The sequence below is a fragment of the Acomys russatus genome, chromosome 6 (genome assembly GCF_903995435.1).
Source record: "Acomys russatus chromosome 6, mAcoRus1.1, whole genome shotgun sequence".
NCBI lineage: Eukaryota > Metazoa > Chordata > Mammalia > Rodentia > Muridae > Acomys > Acomys russatus.
The window spans coordinates 58,183,140-58,203,679 of NC_067142.1; the positions used below are offsets into that span (position 1 = coordinate 58,183,140).

The window sequence follows — 20,540 nt, forward strand, 5'->3', positions numbered from 1 at the left end:
AAATGTAATATTCAATGTTCAAAAATTTTTGTCTAGATGAGATAATGACACCAAAAGCTAAATAATTTCCCAAGCATGACATCATATCCAAGCTCAATCATTAGCTATTAGAAGAAAATGTGAATAAGCATTACTTTTGGTACTTACATCCTACTATAGTCAATGGAAAAGTCAATGTGGAGAACAGTATGAAATTACTCTAAAAGCTAAAACAGGCTTTCCCTATCACCCAGCAATTTCACTGCTGGGTATGGAGCCAAAGGAAATAAAACAATTTCCAGTACTTATGGCAGAATTATTCATAATAGATAAATTATGTCATCAATTCAGATGCCTTTCAATGAATAAATGGACAAAAAACAAAAATACATTGATATATTTATAAAATGGGATACTATTCAGGCATAAAAAAAGAATAAGATGGGCTGGAGAGATGGCTCAGTGGTTAAGAGCGCTACCTGCTCTTCCAAAGGTCCTGAGTTCAATTCCCAGCAACCACATGGTGGCTCACAACCATCTGTACTGTGATCTGATGCCCTTTTCTGGCCTGCAGGTGTACATGCAGGCAGAGCACTGTATACATAATAAATAAATAAATAAACCTTAAAAAAAAAAAAAAGAATAAGATATCATTGCTTGCAGCAATGTGAAGGATCAATGTGAATGAATACCCTTCATACATGTGCCATATGTTCTCACTCATTTGTGGAACCTATTAAGTCAATCTATGTAGAAGAATATGAGTGAGATGATGAAGAGAAGTTCGATTAAGGACACCATGGTAGAGTGGAAGAGTTTCTTCTGTTTCTTCTTTAGCACAGTAAAAACTACTGGTTATTGTAATTTATGATATATTTAAGTAGCGGTACTGCCAATGGTTGAAGCAACTTATTACCCTGATTATCCATTATACACTGTACATACATTAATTACAATACACTCCACAAAGATGTATGAACATCACGCTATATTTTGAAAAGTATATATACAATAAAGAAGAAACCAACCTGCTCTTCTGCTATCCTTGAAGTATTCTGAAGCTTTACTATTGTTTTATTGAAAGCCTTTTGCATTTCTTCCATTTGTTTTCGGTACCTACAGAATAAGAATTTCTTTAAATCCACTCTCTCATTAAGTACTGGAAAAATAATTCTGATTTTGAGATTGGACAATCAGGTTTTCTTTTTTTTTTTTGGTTTTTCGAGACAGGGTTTCTCTGTGTAGCCTTGGCCATCCCAGACTCACTTTGTAGACCAGGCTGGCTTTGAACTCACAGCGATCCGCCTGCCTCTGCCTCCTGAGTGCTGGGATTAAAGGCGTGCGCCACCACGCCCGGCTCAGGTTTTCTTAAAATGACCTATTCAGGACTATACAATACAGCAATACACACAAAAGCTATAACCAATAGATCTTGAGCATCAAGCCTATTCCTTTCATTGTTATAAAAATTTTAATGTAAATAAATAAATAAATAAATAAATAAATGGAAGAAAAAAGAAAAAAAAATAATGTGATTCCTTTGGGATGAAGTACAGTAGGGAAAGGCCAGAAGCAAGCTCCCTTTCTGGTATCTTACTGACATCTCATTAGTAGCACTTCAACTTAAGAAGGATAAAAAAAAGTGGTACCTTCAAGAACTCTAGGTCTACAAAGCGAGTTCAAGATTGCCAGGACTACACAGAGAAACCCTGTCTCAAAAAAACAAAACAAAACAAAACAAAAAGCAAAACCAAACCCAAACAAAGAACACTAGACATTTGGGATGGCAATGTAGGGGAAAGAAGGTCTAGGACGGACATAGACCATCTATGGAGTACGAAACAGAATACAGGTATAAAAACAAGCTGATCGCTGCCTAAGTGTACTGACACTCGAATGAAAGGGTATAAATTATGACAGAGAACTGAGATTCTATGATCTGTATAAAAGGTATGTTGATTAAAAATGCTGCATAATCATCAAGTCTGATTTACTCTTCTCTTTACCTAAGCTATTAAATACCCGCCCAAGATGCAGTATAAGCCTTAAGGTAATTTTCCCATGATCTCTCTGGGAATCAGTAAAATTTTAAGAGTCGAGCAATAGAAGGAAAATGAAGCTGGACATGCTAGCATATGCCTACAGTCCCCGTGAACAAGCTGGTAGGAAGATCACATAAGCTCATGGGACTAATCTCAGCAACACAGAAACTACAGAAAAATTATAAAGGGGAAAATGAGACACAGAAAATTTGTTAGCACAATAATGATGGGACAACACTAAGTACTTAGAAAAAACAATTAACAAAATTCTAGAAAGCTTTGGAAACCATCTAAGTGGCTTTCTCTCTTTTTCCTGTCACAATGTCCTTGTCGATCATACTCAGCTACTAAATTGTGTAAAGTGTGTTCTGCTAATGTGTCAGCTTACCTTTGACTAAGCTCCTCGAGATAGCGACCACTGAGAGACATGTTAACTTCTAAGGCTTTAATACGATTATTAAGTCTCATAAATACTGATTCCTTCTGATTTGATCCATGCACAAGATTTCCATTACCATATCCTAAATCTGTAGAATTTTGTAATTCAGCATAGAAATCTGTAGCTGTCCTCTGTAACCCTCTTAAAAGGGCATCTTCTGGAGACTGTTCATCTTCTTTCACTTCAGGCAATGAAGGATCCATAACTGGAGTCACTATATGCTTTGGTACATCAGCTATACTCATTTTGGTTTCCCCATCTTCACTCTCTAGCACAGTGGCTGGGTTTGCGGGTGGTGGTACTACTACTTCAGAGGGCTTTGTGACAAGTTCTATGGAGGACATGTCTTCTTTCACAGTACTATCCATGACTTCATTAACTTTACTTGTTTCATAAATAACAGATGCCTTCTCTTCAGAACTAAAGCTCTCAGGCTTTTTTGCTGTTCCATCATCAAACTCAACGGAACTCTCTTGGGACATCACTTGTGATGGTTTATGCCCTCCCTCATGGTTAGCAGACTCAGATCCTTCTACCTTAGGCAGTGAACTGATTTCTGGAGTAACATCTAGGAGAAAAGACTGAGAAAGAGTTTGAGGATGGCTTGGTTCAAGTTCCATGGCATCCACTGTGTGATTCATCAGGTCACCTTGGTGCACACTGCCTAAGTCATCAAGAACAACAGTTTCAGCTTCTCTTTCCAGGTTCTGGTTATCCACATCTCCACTGGGAGGCTGCAGTACTGAAACCACCACTGATTCTACAGGAAGTGGTAATGAAGGCTGAGGAGACACACGATCCTTTCCTTTACTCACAGCAACTCTGCTGCGTTGCCGATAGAGAGCAATCCTGACTGAGCACCACTTATACATGTACTCCGAAAAAGTAGAAATACAACAGATTGAGGTCAGTTCACTACAAAGTATTTGTGTCTCAGACTCAAACCAGGATGACGACTCATCCTCCTGTTCACCACTGCCCAAAAGGGTCACTGTAGATGGACTCGCTTCCTCTTCATCCTCCTGAACCAGCTGTACAATTGGACTTTCTTTTGGAGAATCTGTGGTTGATGGTTCTGTATCATGTGCAATGACTTCCTTGATTACATATCTAGAAACACATATATATGATTACATACCACTTAAATTAGAAATCTAATGTTAAAATAATCTTTGGGAAAATGTATTAAGCACAACATAAAGGAAGACTGGGGTTACAAAAGAAATGCTAAGTACAAAGCTGTACACTCAAATGTCTGATCAGTTTTCCCCATAAAACATTTTTCCATTATATTAAAAAAATGTACTTAAGTAGAAATGGCAACACAAAGTCCACTTACAAAGTAACCAACCAGGGGGCTCAGAACCCTATTTCACATCAAATTCACTTCCTTTTCATCTTTTGCCTCTTAATAGGTAACTGCGTCTCTCCCTGCATGTACAGCGTGACTTCCTTTCCATAGCATTCCCTATCTCTTGACAAACCTCATCACCACTCTTTACAGATTAGAAATGAAGAAACCCAGGAGCTACAATCAGAACCCAGGATTCCTAATGTCATCTGCAGACGGCGCTAAGGTTCTCAAGGATGCTCCTGCAGATGTTGTGAGGAATCCTTGCACAGAAGACTTTCTGCTTTTAAGGAAATGCAATGTTAACATCATCTGAGCTAATTTTCTTACTAAAAGACCTGACCACTTAATAAAAAGTCATGGCTCATCATAAACCAACAGTGTCATTAATTCTGTCTCACTATTGGCTCTAAGGTAGCTCTGTGTGGTTGGGCCTAGACAGGGGTAGAGTAGTAGAAACCAGGTTATAAATTACAATGCCCACAGTTCTGTCTGAGATAAAGACAATTTCTGAGTACAACCTTAAAAGGACAAATGAAAAATCTGAAAAACTCAGGTACTATGAATATCAAAACTGAATTATCTTTATATGCAAAATTTCCTCCAAGTAGAGACTTTTGTCACAATGACAAAGCAAAGAACATCTAAGAAACAGATTTGAATTTTTGCTGGGGGCAAAATTATAACCAATTAAGATAAAACAATTAAGTCATGGTTCCCTTAACATGAACATCTATAGCCATAAAGATCCATTTAGAACCTGGGTAGGCTTCTTACATATTCAGGTGGCACATCATCTATTAGTTACAAAATGAGCAATGTCTGAAGGGAGGAAGGAGAAAATAAAACTCAACTTAGCAAGTACTAAGATACATATTGTTGTACATACCCTAGTCTGATACAGTTAAAACACACTTAGGAAAAGTGCTAGGCTGAATCACATAAGGAGATTCTGTCTCAAAGAAGTCCCTTTCAGAGTATGTTTGCATCTATATGTATATAAATAAAATTAGCTAGCTTAGTTTGTTTAAAAGACATGTTAACTGAAGCAGCCCAGTTATAAAATCAAGAAAAGCAGTTACACCTCCAGACAATTAGAAGCACTAAGAATGTCTTTATCACTAATACATATTTTAGATCCTTTAAAGAATCAGTAACATATATGCTCTATTTCTCATTCCAACTACCTAATAAATATCTTCATTCACTTTCAAAATATGAATATCTCACTCTACTTTTTAAAGCACAAAAATCCCCTTTTAATTAGTATGCTATTTGGGAGTTACAGTTCAAAGCATACTTACTGCAGTTCTCATTTCCTACTATTATAAAATAGTTCAGTCAAATATCCTCGCTACTAGAGTTTCAGAGAGAAAAAGATTTTAAGATTTTATACAATAACTATAACTCATTAGCCAAACCATTGAGGTTATTGTCTATTATAGATAACAGGTACCTATAATGTAAATGTCTTTGGTAAGAAACTCCCCCAAATGAAGATATTTTATGTTATCTTATCTATATTTATAATAATACCCAAAGTTATACACCTAAAAAAAAAAAAAAACAAAGTAAGATATTTTATGTTATGTTACTGGTACATATACCACTGCCAAAAGGGTGCCACTAAAAAAACAAAGCAAAACAAAACAAAAAACAAAAACCCAAAACTATACAAATCAGTTTGAGAAATGGAGCAAATTAGCTGGCTATAGATAAACACACTTCAAGAATAACTGTTCTAGGTATTTTGGGTACCCTTTGTGGCTTTCTAGGGACATCATATGTACATATGCAATGCTTTCAAACTTGAACTTAGTAAGAAGCCTTTGAAATCTATCCTCAAACCTAGAGTAACACCTTCAGTAAGGAAATCTTTAAGATTCATTGTGTGAAAGTAATACATAATACCAAAACAAATGTATGGTCTGGAATGCAGTGTATTTTTAATGCACCTATATATTAAAAAAAAAAAAAGAAAATTGAAGCAATTGAAAAGTGTTCTAGGTGGCTATGAGAATATCTGCCCGATGGTTTGGGTTCTCTTAGAGATGACTGTATAAAATGTATAAATGACAAGCTCTATTTTTTTTTAATTGATACACTCAGCTCTGTTTTAATAGAACTCTAATGTCACAGTATAACTTACTCAGGTGATGGAACAGGAGTTGAAACACGAGTTGATTCAGGCATTTTAGGTGCAGTTGTGGAAGTGGCATTCTCAGATATACTTTTATTTCCTGTTTTAAGAAAGATGCCCACATTGAGTTCATTGTTTAAACGTTATACCATAAAATACCTTACTGTAACAAATAAAGAGCTTAAACCTCTCAGGGGAAAATAAAAAGGTCAAATATATTAGCTACTGAGGAGTTTTTTCTTATAAATCTAATTTTCTTAGACAAGACTGAAGATGATCACTACTATCAAACTTTATTTGATATCATAAAGTTTGCATAATCTTACATGACTAATATGCTTCTAGACTAGAAAGTTATTAAAAAAACAAGGAAGCGAGGAAGTAAAATGGGTAATTTTGAAGCTTTCACTTGGCTTAGTGGTTTTCAAAAAATAAAAAGGCATCCTGTTACTCTGCTAATGACATTATTTGCCAGTCTCTTTAAAGAAAGGCTTACTATATTGATATAGCTGCTACACAGAAAGAAGGCTAATATCAGTACCCCCACAACTTCAAGTTCGCAGTAGAGAGAAGAGGCAGCGAATCGTTAGTGTTATAGCTAGGTACAATCAAATATCAATTAAGTTGGGCAGGCAGGAGATCCTGATACCACCCAGATACTAACAAGACTAAGGTAGAGGGACTGTGAAGCTCAAGGCCAGCCTGGCCATTTCAGGAGATCTTGACTCAAAACAGAAAAATTTAAAGGCTATGTGTAATGCTTATTCGAAAAGCACTTGTATGGCAGATATGGTATCATGGGTTAAATCAATGCTACCAGGGTGGGAGAGGGGTTTGGAGGGGCAGGGATCAATTCATTAATTTTATGTAGATGAAGTTCTTTCATTGAAACAAGCAAACAACACCAACAACAAAAAGCCTCATGAAATTCAATAAACAATGGTTAGTACAAGATTGCTAAGTTCCTTTCAATGGTCTCTCCATTTCTAAATGAAAATACTATTTTGTGATTACTTTCTTTTTCTAACTTAAAGGATCCATGAAGTACTATTATAAAGACCCATAAAATGATTAGGTACCTTCTGCCAAGTCTTCAGTTTTTGCTCCCAGAATATTAGCAGCAATATTCACCATATTTAGAATGGCATCTAAAACAAAATTCAATCAGAAAACAACACCAATATACCTAAACAGTCTTATTAAAATTTCAAGATAGCCAAAAAGAGTCCATAAAGGTCATTTAGTCTTTTTCTTTTTGACTAGTTACCTTTTATTTCCTATCAACATCTACTATAAGACATAGATATTAGCCAGAGTAAGTTGAAATTTTAATGTTCAGAAGGAATTCTGAATGCAGTTTTTTCTTTAAATAAAATTTCCTCCTATCTTTTACTAAATATTGTCTTTAACACATTACAAAATTCAATTATGGTTCAACTTATATCATGCACTGGAACATGGAGGAAATGAGATCTCCAAAATTCATATTTCAAAATTTTCTTTAAAAAGATTCTATAATTTAAAACAAAAATTTAATTTATATAGACAAAAAAGTTCTAAATGAGTGATTATCATAGATAAAAATTAAATGGGAAGATTATTATCCAAAGAAAAGCAGAAAATTCTTATTAATTTTATACTATTATCATATAATATGTGTTGGCCACATAAACTGATAATGTACATAATTAAATTTCTTTGATGACTTCTAAAACTAATCGGGCAAAACAGTATCTTATCAGTTATATACTGTTCCAAATATCTTTGTGTGGATAAGACAAGTTTTTTAAAAGTCAAAACTAAGATTAATAGATAAAACAATTTGCTACATTGGTTGTTCTGATTACTATTAATATTATTTTGCCTTCAGTAAAGCTATTTAATTAACAAATAAAGGTGGTACAAAATCTATTTCTATATAAATACATATATGAATACATGAGAACTACAGAATGGCAGAAACCCACAACGAACTGGTGATGGGAGTCCTGTAGTAATGTAATATAATTACACAGGAATTTCCCCAGTCTAGCTTGAACTGTTATTTGACATCTGTTTTTCAATATTAAAGTAGTAAGAGTGGACAGAGGCTGTACTGGAAGCTTCCCAAGTTATTTCTGTCTTAGTCGCTTCATAAAAGTGATTCATAGAGTTAATGTTACACTTTCAATAAAAACCAAAGATGTGAAAAGAAAAGGTCTAAGGGAAGGCACATCAAGAAGGCTGAGAGACAGCTCAGCCCACCCACAGAGACCCAATTCTGTGAATATGTGTGTAGGGTGGGGAAAAGACTTCTGATTGTTTTAAACCCCGAGAACAGTAATTTTGATATGTACATAACTGTGAATTTATCTGAAAATGAAACAAAAGGGTACTTTGTTTATAGTCATCAGAATAATACAAAAGCTGCCACTTTCAAATGTTGTGCCCTTAGATGTGACAAACTGGTGACCCAAGAAGTACAGCCCTGGATTCCTACTGAGACTGAGAAGATGCTTCAGCTGAGGTAATGACACAAACAATAATGGTGTCACTTCACAAACCTACAAGTCAGGAATGGACACTGCTGCTTCTTCACAAAGCTACTCTGAATGCCAATAATGCCACCCCTTTGGACAGGATCCTCTACGCACACTGCCACATACAGTTCAATCAAAGCCGCCTGCTTTACAAAAAGCAAATTTTGAATCTTTGGTTAATGTTCTCTGGTATGCAAAGTAAACTTGTATCTCAGTTCCAATTTAGGTCATCATTAAAGAATTCAATTAACAAAAACCTATATCAATCTGTATAAAGAATTGTCTCTTGTGCTATTTTGAACTTAATTTTATTACTCTACAATAAGAAGACACAGATTCTACATCTTAAAATTTTATTTGTCATCATTTTAGGGGACTTCTTGGTAACAAAAGCAAAATTTCAAAGATTTCTATTTCCTTAGCTCATCTAACTAAAAGAAACAACTTCCCTTTGTTCACAGAATATTACATTTTTTTCCCTTTTGGACTTTTGAGACAAAGCAACTTTGGGAACAGTCTATTCTGACTATTGTACACTCACAGCAAATGTGGGGCAGTTTATCCCCATAAGCCACTAACATCCCTTCAGATGGCTGAAGTAGCAACAATGTCAGTCACAATCCCACACTGGATTAAACAGTCCACCATTCCTCTTGAGTTGGGCAAGGTTTTCATCCCACATTATTCACTGAAGAATGAAATATTCTTAGGGACCAAACGGCTCTAAATTACTGCTGAGTCAGCACTTTGGCTACAGACAAATGCAGGATGCAGAGATGAAGGAGTTTTTGACTCTATTTCAATATACCAAGATAAAGCAAGCAAAATACTACACCTTCTATATGTACTCAGCTACCTCTGAATAATCATTTCTACATTCTCTTTATAGCTGCATATTACATATATATTAGTTTTCTAAGTATATGTTGATTTTAAAACTCCATTTCATCTTAAACATGTATCTAAGCTGGTAAACTCACAAGACAAAGCACAAGTGAAGCAGAAGGAGCCTCAGGGAGAATCTGTATTGGTGTAAAAGATTTAAGTGTCACAGTGCAAGACTGTAAGCATGAGTCAGAAGACAGCCATGCCTCCTCTTGTAATAGTTAAATTACACAGTAACAACACGTCTAGGTATGGAGTGGGAATGTATTCTGGCGATATAGACATCCTGTGGATACTAATTATATGTTAAGCATCCCTATTCCAAAACTCTAACGCCTGAAAGCCAAAATGCTCCAAAATATACTTTTGAGCACTAACAGTGCCACAATTAGAAAATTTTAAATATGATCTCATATGATTGATCGTAAGTCAAAATATAAGCACACTAGAAATATCACACAAAATTACCTTGAAGCTATGTGCACAAATTATGAAACAAGGAATTTCATGTTTAAACTTATATCCCATCCTCAAGATATCTCATTATGCTTATCTAAATACCGTGAAAGCCAAAATATTTCTGGCTCCAAGAACCTCAATTCAGGGATACTAAACATGTTCCCAATAGAAAAAGGGAAAAGGAGTTTCTATTAAGATTAAAGTTTCAAAATTCTGTTTTGTAGAGACTATGTACACAATTTTTTTTTTTTTTTTTTTTTTTTTTTTTTGGTGTTTCAAGACAGGGTTTCTCTGTGTAGTCTTGACCATCCTGGACTCACTTTGTAGACCAGGCTGGCCTCGAACTCACAGCGATCCGCCTGCCTCTGCCTCCCGAGTGCTGGGATTAAAGGCGTGCGCCACCACGCCCGGCAAACATCTTTTTTTTTTTTTTTTTATGTACACAATTTTTAAAAGGGGAAAGTTTATGTGTTGGTACAGCTTTAATCCCAACACTTAGGAAGTAGATAGAGGCAGGAGGATAACAAGTCTTAAACAACCTGGCCTGCATAGATTTTCTTTTTTCTTTTAATTAATTTATTCATATTACATCTCGATTGTTAGCCCTTCCCGTTTCCTCCCATTCTTCCCCCCCTTCCACTCCCCCCTTCTCCCCTCCCCTATGTCTGTGATTGAGGGAGACCTCCTCCCCCTATATATGCTCTTAGAATATCGAGTCTCTTCTTGGTAACTTGCTATCCTTCCTCTGAGTGCCGCCAGGCCTCCCCATCCAGGGGACGTGGTCAGAAAAGGGGCACCAGAGTTCGTGTGAGAGTCAGATCTCACTCTCCACTCAACGGTGGAGAATATCATGATCGTCGGCTCGGTCTTCGTAGGGGTTCGAAGTTTAATGCCTATATTCTCCTTGGCTGGTGCCTTAGTTTGAGGAGGACCCCAGGACCCAGATCTGCCTGTCATAAAGTTCTTCTTGTAGGTTTCCAGGACCCTGTGGGTCCTACTATTTCCCCATTCTTCCATGCTACTCTTGCCTAAAGTCTCAATAGGATGTCCTCTCCTCTGACCCACTTTCTTGGTAAGTAAAGATTTTCATGGTACATATCCCTTGGACTAGTGTTTTGATATAAGTGAGTATATACCGTTTGTCTCTTTTTGCTTCTGGGTGAACTCACTCATTATGATAATTTCTAGATCAATCCATTTGTCTACAAATTTCAGTAGATTTTCAAAACTCTAAAGAATGGGAAGAAAACTTAGCGAGCAATAGCGCGTTTGCCTGGCGTGTGTTAAGCCCTATGTCTCCTTTCCAGAACCAAAATGATGGGTTCCAAACAAGTCCAGTCTCAAGCTCGTTCACACCTGAACATTCTACGGCCAGACATGGACTCTTCAGACCAAGTCTACCCACGTGTGCACTCCTTCCATTATTAGTTATCCTATCTTAGCCAATGTAATTCAGCCAGGTTCAAAAAGCAACTCTAATTCTTCAGGGAAGACCAAATAGGTCAGACTAGTAAGCTTCGTAACAACAAAGTAAAGCTTTCTTCTTACCACCTCTTGTTTTGAAACTTTAAGAGGCATATGCATTTCAAAAGGCTGTTTTCCATACTATAGAACAAGTAACATCTCCCTCTTCTTTCATTTCACTATGCAAATTATTTCAATACTCAGAACACTCAAAGGTAAAGGGATTGCCCATTCAAGACCCAGAAAGAAAAAAGAAAAACAAAAAAAAATGTTAGCAAGAAACACATTTCTCAAGAAGAAAGACAGAAAAAGTTGGGCCAAAATAGGAGTTTATATGCAAATATATACATATATTTAAAGTAAAGATTACAAGTAAGGAAATGTCTTACATTTATATATAATTATCTTCTTAATGGTATCAATGAACTAATATCGTAGGAAGAAAAAAATAAAACCAGGAGTATTAAAAGGGATTTCCTTTATCTAAAATTATGACAAAAAACTAATACTGCCCTTTTTGCCCTTTCCTTTCTAATCTGATTCTAACTCCATGTATAAAAAGAAAAGAAAAAGGTGCTTCCTTAGAACTAGCTAAACATCATTAAGAATAATGACTATTATAGAACATATAATAAATATACACTTAAGAAAATTATAGTAAAATTCACATATATACCATATCATCTTGTTTTTGATCCTTAAAATAATGTTATACCACAATACTATTTTTATATCAGCAAATAAACAACAGATCCTAATTGAGAGTAGTTGCTCAAATCTAAAAAGCCAAAAACTAGCAAGAGTGGCTAGGTTTGTACTGAGTGCTACAGCACTTTCCTAACATATGAAAGAAAACAAAATCAATGAATATTCACAAAGTATAATGAACTATTATGAAACAAACACTACTTAAATGGGTTTTCCTCTTGCATGTATTTTTAATACTCTTACTCTCATCCCTAGGAGCTGCTAAAAACTACAGTCCTTCATGGAGAAGAGAGACAGAAAAGAAAAAAGGAAGATAAAAAGAAAGGGAGTGACTCAACTCCATATACATGCGATAGGCAGTAGACATGGTGATACACACACTAGTATGACCTCTAGCTATTCAGCTATTAATCTCTAAATACAAAGAAAATGCTTAGTTAAGTTTTGTATTAACAGCAAAAATAATGTTCCAGTTGGGTAGAAGTTGTCTATAAGTTTCTTTAGCTAGCCTGCCCCTAGGTCCACACTAGTTGGGAAGAACAAACTATACCACCAAGTAGGTATGTTAGGCACTTTTTCGTTGACAGCAGTGTATTATTACTATTATTGGTGCATGCTGGAAACAGCTTTGATAATTTACAGCTAAATAGAAAACTAAGGACATGCACAGATTACCAAGCCTTCATTCACAACCAATTTACTCATGTGCAGCTTCCTTAATTTTTTCCCAAGAAATACACAGGCTTGTCTTCACTGTAAAGAGATCACACCCTTCCAATTTGATTGCATCCAATGCCTACATTTTCATCTATTTCACCTATTGTATTTCATTTCCACATAAGTATCTTTCAAAGCTAACAAAGGACAATATTTGGAGCATAAGCATCCTAAAATACACTACAACAAACAGCCTGTCAGGAAAGCAAGAGACGTTGAGAGTTCAATGGTATAAATAAGGAACCCCCAAATACTCACTTGTAGCGGAACCAAGAAGATTTTTTGAAGATTTATCCTCCACAGTATTATAATCCAGGGGATAATCTGTTTTAAGAGAAGATAAAAATATTTTTGATAAAAACTAATTCCAATAACAGCATTTAAAAATTCCTCTATTTTGTCATCAACTGACATATAAAACATTGTAAATATTAATTATAAACATAAAACATGTTCACATAAAGAGGTTCAGAAGCCTTTAAAAAGTATAAATCAAGGAAAATGTATTAGTGATAACTAAAAATATTAAACACAATATATTTCTCTAGCATTTAGCAAATGTCATTGTATTTTTTTGTAGGAAAATGATGAAAGATACTTTAAATTTTTAAAGTTATGGTTTACACCATTTTGATCAACGCAGCCAGGGACAAGACTTTCCCCCTTCTGACTCAAAGGAGCTTCTGAAACTCTCAGGTCTTTGTGTGCTTGCTCCAAGACTCAATGCAAATCAAAGGAATCAATACTTATTTCCGTTTCAGTTTAACAGATTCTCAGGCCCAGAATTGGGATACACTCATAATTTATAGCACTGGTGTTACAAAAGAGAAGTCCAGTTACAAAGAACTCACAGATGGACTTTGGAAACAATGTACGTTACAAAATATTCACATTAGAAGATACATTTAAGAAAAATTTGGCTTCTAGAACTAAAAACAATGAATTAAACTAAAGTGACCACAATTGTTGATACAGGAAGAAGAGGAAGCGGAAGAGGGAGGAGGAGGAGGAGGAGGAGGAGGAGGAGGAGGAGGAGGAGGAGGAGGAGGAGGAGGAGGAGGAAAAAATATCCTAAGAGTCACCTGCTTAAAATCACTCACCATAGTCCTCATCAAATAGTTCCTGACGTTCTGACTGATACTGGGAGTCAGCAATTTCTTCATATTCTTCCACCATGCTAGTGCCAAAAACCCTAGTGACAATTTCATTACAGGTTTTCATTAAAATAGAAGTTACTAAGGCTCATCTCTTCATAACACAGGAACAAAAATGTTACAAACATCAATACTGGGATTGTTGTATAGGCCACTAATTAGCTTTCGCACTTCAAAATAAGTATTTTTTTACATTTCTTCATCCACTACTTCCATTAAAATATAAAAGTAACTTAAAGCATTTAGAATATAATGACTGAATTTTTGCATCAATCTATGCTTCTATGTATTACCAACACAATAAAGTACAAAGCAAACAGAAACATTAAAAAAATAAAGTTTATTTTTCAGACTATCTTGATATGTTTTTATTAACACAGTCAAATGGAGGCTTAATGCCATTAACTTCACATAAGCAAAAATTATCTCTTCACTTTAAAAACATTAAGCTTTTCTGTATCACTTGTAAAAACACAGCAAATATTTTGTTTTGTATTACCTTATTAGGCTTAAAGGACAAAAGTGTTCTGACCCAAAATGTGATACTAACTCGACCTGAAAAACAGAAGTGCATGAACTGGAAAGGCAGCAGGGCATCTGTAAGGTAATATACTCAATCTTCTCACGAGAGTGTTTCTAAAAATACATCCATTTCTCCCCAAATCAATACTTGTAAAGCTTTGGGATTGCTTTTCTTTGTAATGCATTAATATGCCATGCTCTGTTATTCAATATTGCAAAAGAGAAGGTTGCTAACCTTTATGTACTTGATGAACATCTGAAGCAAGAGAAAGGAAAAGAAAAAGGAATCAGTTGCAAAGTCTAGATCACATGCCATAAGTAACAAGTATCTGCAACCCACATGGATGAAGTATAGAAGCCACACACTGGAGAGGTAACATTGTAGTACTCTTAATTCTTGGCAGAAACAAAAGCCACAACTTCCATTTTTACCATAACAATCGAAAAGTACAACCTAAATACATGTAATAGATTAGCTTTAAGCTAATACAGTTAAATAAAATTTACATTCGTTGCTATTGTTTTCCATCTGATAAAGGATTTTAAAACCAGTGGTTTCTAGAAACCATGTCTTATGTTAAATATTACAGCCATGTAAAGCACATATATCTATAGATAAATGTATACATTAATAAACAAATTACTTTATTATAAAGTGTTTCTGGTGGTGTAAAATATTGTATTTAACATGTTTCTGGGAACATATAAGTTCTGGTATACTATTATTTCATTTATCACTAACACAACTAAAAGATGCTCCATTTACAAATCGAAGTTTTAAAAAGTAATTTGCATATTTATGTTTAATCCAGGTAAGAATTTGTGTGCATATATAGTATTCATCACTATAATAATCACAAGCAAATGGCTTTTAGACTTGTGTATATTAAAGAGGGTTTTTTTTTCCAAAGAAATTAAAAAACATTCTATAGTTTCTCTCCATAAAAGAAACAGGAAGGGAGTTTTACATGGCAATTTTTATGCTGAAAATATCAACTACATTTTCAAAGTAGAATCTAGAACTTTCATATTGAAATTAAGAATACTGCAAGTTTACCCATTTGTAGAAATCAATTTAATTCATGCTTTAAAAAGAGAGAGTAAAATCCCAGAAGACATAATCAAGTAGCTATAAGTCCTTAAAATTTAAAGATAGAACAAAAATTAGAAATTCTGCGATTCCAAAAGGTCTTATTATTAACAGCATGTTACTTTAAGAAATATCCATTATTTTCTATTAAGAAAAAAAGGGGTCAGGAAAGAAGCACAGAGACTTCCATAGATTAAATTAAACTCAAGACTGACAGTTGCCAAAGTAAACAATGGGAATATCTAAAGTTTTATCTGAAACTGCTAATTGGCCATAGTCCAATTGGTGAGCTGTAAATAAACGGATACCAAAATTGAATCAATCATCAAGGAATAATATTTTAACAAATAAAAACAAATCAGACCTACTTAAAAGATTCCAATGGCAGCAATATTTTAAGTTGCAAAATAGAACACAATGCCAGGTGAGTGAGACTTTACAGACTCTAAAGCATGCTGAGCATGGTGCTTTGTGACACTACTTCATGCCCAGAGGCAGCGGTACTTAGTGAGTTAGACCAGGGTGGGCTACATGAGACTCTGTCTCAAAAGAAAAACAAAAAACAAAAAAAAACTCAAAAATAAGACTTGCAACTTGGGATTTTATTAATGCCATAAATAAATGGTTTAGACTAGATCAGCAAGAATACAAAAAAAAAAAAAAAAAAAGAAAAAGACAAAAAAAGAAAAAAGAAAAAAGAAAAAGAGAAAGAAAAGAAAAAAAGAAAAAGCCAGAATAACAGATGTCTATAAAATAGCCTAGTAAGAAGTATTTAATTAATTAGTGCTATGCTATGATTCCTCTTAGTTGCCCTAATTTCTAAATAAGCTGGGTGAATAGAATATTTTCAGTACAGAACATAGTATTCTATGTACAAACATTACCTTCACATATTTTGCATACATCTGTTCATCCAGAGGGAAACTCTGGACATTCCGCTCATCTCTACCATGGAAAGTACCCAGCTTAATCCATTTACTTGTGGGATACCTAAAAAATATAAAAGTAATTTTATCATGTACAGTTTTTCTTCTCATTTAAATAAATCAGGCCCTTGAGTACTACTTCACTGGGAAAGAGTACTTGGAAAATCACATTAACAAACAGAAGAAGAGGAAAGACAAAAGCAGGAGCAAGGCACCTCTGAGGGTTTGGGGAATAAAAGTAACCATGAGATACTGGGAGAAAGAAGGAAGAGACTACACACAAGCAGTGACGGTGAATATGCTGAGGAGATGAATGAATATAGTACCAGTAGAAAGCAGGTTAGAAAAAACATTACTGTATTTAAACAGACATCTTCCATAGCTAATTCCTTTAAAAGGAAATCTAATACTCAAATTCTAAGCATGTTATTATTTATAACATTTAAAGAGCCCAAATTAATGAGTTCTCTCTTCTTTAAAATAAATGCATACTTTAATTTTCACAGATATAACCATCTAACACATGCAATATGGGGGAGTAAGCTTTAAAAAAGGTAAGTTTCACAATAGTAGATGGAATTCTCAAGAACTGGTTTCAAAAGCTGTACAGATACAATGGTGACTGTGAGGTAGAGGAACGCTGGAACTCTGACATTAATTAGAGCAGCACAGTGAAGTTACAGCATCCTCTAGGGCAAGTCACAGGCAGCAAATAAACACCTCCATTGTGGGAGAAAATTAAATTCTAATTAAAACTGCTATGCTTAAGTGACAAAAATATTCTCAAGATATAAGAAATAAAAGGATATTCATGTTAGTGGAATAAAAAATTATACAGGAAAGGCCTAAAATGCTAAAAATGATAAATTTTTAGTTGCTAGGAACAGAATTTAGTTCTTTCTAATTACTTAGATTTTTCACTTCTTCCATAATCATCCAAGTTAAAAAGTTTTAACTCTTCACCAAAAATACACATTGTGATATAAAATGAAGCACTTATATATCCACACTTTGAGTAAGTTTTAAAGAACAGTCTGAAAGCAATAAGTATAATGATTAAAAAGACTGTGAAGTCACATAGCTCTAGATTAGAATTTTGTTTCTCCCAAATAACAAATCATGGGACTTAAGCAAGCTAGTTCCCTATGTGTGTCTTCAATTTATGAGGGAGTAACATAACATAGTTGTGATGCTTAGGTAAGTGATTAATAAGAGCCCATAATTCAAACGTTATTACAAACTGATATTAAAATAAAAACTAAAATGAAGGAAGACAACAGATTGGCATATGAGCTTAATTTTTACTTTGAAATTCTATCATGGACTCTATAGAAAGCTTAAGAATTTACCTGTCACTGATAGAAACCAGAAAGTCTTTGGGAGTAGAAGAAAATAATTCATAATTTGCAATATCAAACTGTTTCACTTGAATTGGCTCACAAAGTTCAATAACAAACCTTCAAAAAAAAAAAAAGACAATTATTTATTTATATAAACCAATCAAAACTACCCATATTAAACATCTGTATAAACTACACATCAACAAGTCATTTGTAACTTAACATATCCATGGGTGAAAATGCCTTGATCAGGACAAGCATAAAATCTAGTAAGATGAGAGGAACATTGATACATGCATGATAGTCTTAAAAATACCTTTCTTAATGAAATGGTTTTATTTAAACTGACAAGAATTGTTATATAATTAGCATGAAGATATACTCCTAAAAATTATCTAAAGGCAACACTACCCCAATGTCCACACCTGCGATTAGCATTTTGTAAAGGTTACTAAGAAGAAGCAAGAATGCCAATTTATATATTCAGCCAAAAGGATTTTTAAGATATCTTTCCAGACAATGAAGCAACTAATGTCCATTAGGCCAGGCAGTGGTGGCACACATCTTTAATCTCAGCACTCGGGAGGCAGAGGCAGGTGGATCACTGTGAGTTCAAGGCCAGCCTGGTCTACAAAGTAAGTCCAGGAGAGCCAAGGCTACACAGAGAAACCCTGTCTCAAAAAACCAAAACCAAACCAAACCAAATGTCCATTAGATCAAAGTCAATGTTCAATTTCTATCACTTAAAGACCCCCCCCCAAAAAAAAGGATGTGAGAGGCCTACTGATATGGTTAAGATGTCACATTAAAAAAAAATCTGAATATGTTTCCAGACACAAAAACTGCATACAGCATCAATTTGTGGGAAAAGAAACTCAAGGCCAGCATTGTTTTAATCCATTTTCATCAAATGTAATTTAATTTTTTATTTATATTCATTCATTCATTCATTCATTCATGGTATCAACAAATGTCATGGTGTATGCGTGTGGTAGTTAGAGGGCAACTTGCAGAAGAGTTGGTCTCTCCTTTTACCATGTTGGCCCCTGAGACTGAACTCAGGTCATCGTGCTTGATAACATGTGCTGAGTGATACTACCAGCTTCAAATGAAATCAAAGGTATTAAAATTAAGTGTTTAATTTTGGAGGAAAATAGAACCAAGTTTTGGGAGATGGCAAAAACAACCTCGCTTCAGAGAGAGGTCACAAAGAGCCAAGTAACATTTATCAAACACTTACTCTGGCTCAGATACCTCATGAGACACTGCATCTGTTCTCATAACCACACTGCAAAGGATCCTGTCTCTATAGAATCATTTAATAGATAGTAATTAACTACTTCACACTTTTTTCTTCTTTCAATAACAGAACCTCCTAAGCTGTAGCTCAAATACGGCTCCCTATCACAGACTTTGTTTTAGATAGTGGGTTATATCCACAAGTGCCAATTGTAACTTTTACGTTAACTCCAGTTCCAGAGGATCTAATGCCTCTTCTGGCCTTAGAACACCTGGCACACATATGGTAAACAGACATACAAGTAGGCAAAACACCATTAAGACATTTGAAAAATAGAGGTGCAAAGTTAGTGGTACTGTCTTTTAAATATAGAAGAATTGAAAATATTTGTTGACATTTTCTATTCAACAATTTTCAACGTCAAATCACCAGTTTAAAACAGTTTAAAAGAGATGATTACAATAGTAACAAAAAACTGAGGAATATATTTCAGAAAAGACTTTTATGGAAAAAGGTTAAATATGTTAAAACAATAAGGATAAACCTTATTTACTGGTAAGAAAATTCAGTATCTGTCATTTAAAGATCCAATACAATCTCAAAATCTCCATATGGAAATCAGGAACTCAACAAGAAAAGGCTAAAAATAATAGTAATCAACCAGAGACAAAAGTCCTACTAGAAAATTTGCCCTACTAAATATGAAGATCTACAAGGCCAAACTATGGCCTTAATGCTAATCATGATAAATTGACCAACCACAAAAAACACTGTAACAAAAGTGCAAGTACGGGAACTTTGTAATAAAGGTTTTTATGTACGGGGACTTTGTAATAAAGGTTTTTATGTACGGGAACTTTGTAATAAAGGTTTTTGAGATAAGGAACAGAGTGAATTACTGAATAAAAAATTATCAACAGATAAACCAGAAAGTGGGGAATGAATTCTTCCAACACACAATGTAAGAAATAATCCCAGAGGTACCAAAATCAAGGTAAACGTTTCATCAAAAAACACTATGAAGGGTTGGGGAGACAGCTTAGTAAAGTGCTTGTAACACAAACATGTATGTGCCCACACGTATGTGCATTACAGTTTGCCTGCTTCCCACAGAGACCTAATAGAGTGTTGGAGCCCATGGAACTGTAGTTATGGATGGTTGTGGGCTGTTGTGCAGGTGCTGAAAACCAAACCGGGGTCTTCTGAAGAACAGTAAGCACGCCTAACCTCTGAGCCAGCTCCACAGCCCCCTCAACTGCTGTTAAGCATGAACTTTTGAACAATGAAATATTGTAATGAAAGTCTATTAATTCCCCCCATAAATCTGTTCCAATGTCTATGGCATTCATTAATCAAAAAATTATAAAGCAGTAAAGCCAAATAACAGAGTATTTCTTAGATGTCTTTCTCTTCTACATTCCTAATTACTAAGTGCTGTAAATTCTGTCAATTTTACCTGTTTAAATGTCTTTCAGATATATTCCTCTCTTCTGTACCCAAACTACCAATTACTTAGCTCAAGGTCATGATTTCTGACTAAGGCTATGACAATAGTGTTCCTTCTC

At 34.8% G+C, this 20,540-nt stretch overlaps 1 protein-coding gene and 1 long non-coding RNA gene across 6 annotated transcripts in view; one reads left to right on the top strand and one right to left on the bottom strand.

Annotated features, from left to right (window-relative positions):
• Positions 1–20,540, bottom strand: part of Suco (SUN domain containing ossification factor) — a 54,962-nt gene that overhangs the window by 11,048 nt on the left and 23,374 nt on the right. For 4 of the 5 annotated variants that reach the window (XR_007830786.1, XM_051147690.1, XM_051147692.1 and 1 more), the window contains exons 10-19: positions 17,745–17,852; positions 16,354–16,459; positions 14,615–14,635; positions 14,357–14,412; positions 13,804–13,895; positions 12,962–13,027; positions 7,031–7,099; positions 5,961–6,051; positions 2,410–3,570; positions 1,008–1,095 (exon numbers count right to left, since the gene is read on the bottom strand). Coding sequence is in view for 4 of the 5 variants with exons in the window: in XM_051147690.1 (XP_051003647.1) it covers positions 1,008–1,095; positions 2,410–3,570; positions 5,961–6,051; positions 7,031–7,099; positions 12,962–13,027; positions 13,804–13,895; positions 14,357–14,412; positions 14,615–14,635; positions 16,354–16,459; positions 17,745–17,852 (1,858 nt within the window). In the remaining variant the exon portion in view is untranslated. The remainder of the gene's footprint in view (positions 1–1,007; positions 1,096–2,409; positions 3,571–5,960; positions 6,052–7,030; positions 7,100–12,961; positions 13,028–13,803; positions 13,896–14,356; positions 14,413–14,614; positions 14,636–16,353; positions 16,460–17,744; positions 17,853–20,540) is intronic. The other variant, XM_051147693.1, reaches the window with a different exon arrangement.
• Positions 1,063–1,476, top strand: LOC127190596 (uncharacterized). The gene is made up of 2 exons (XR_007830787.1): positions 1,063–1,176; positions 1,342–1,476. It is a non-coding gene; the product is annotated as an uncharacterized LOC127190596 (long non-coding RNA).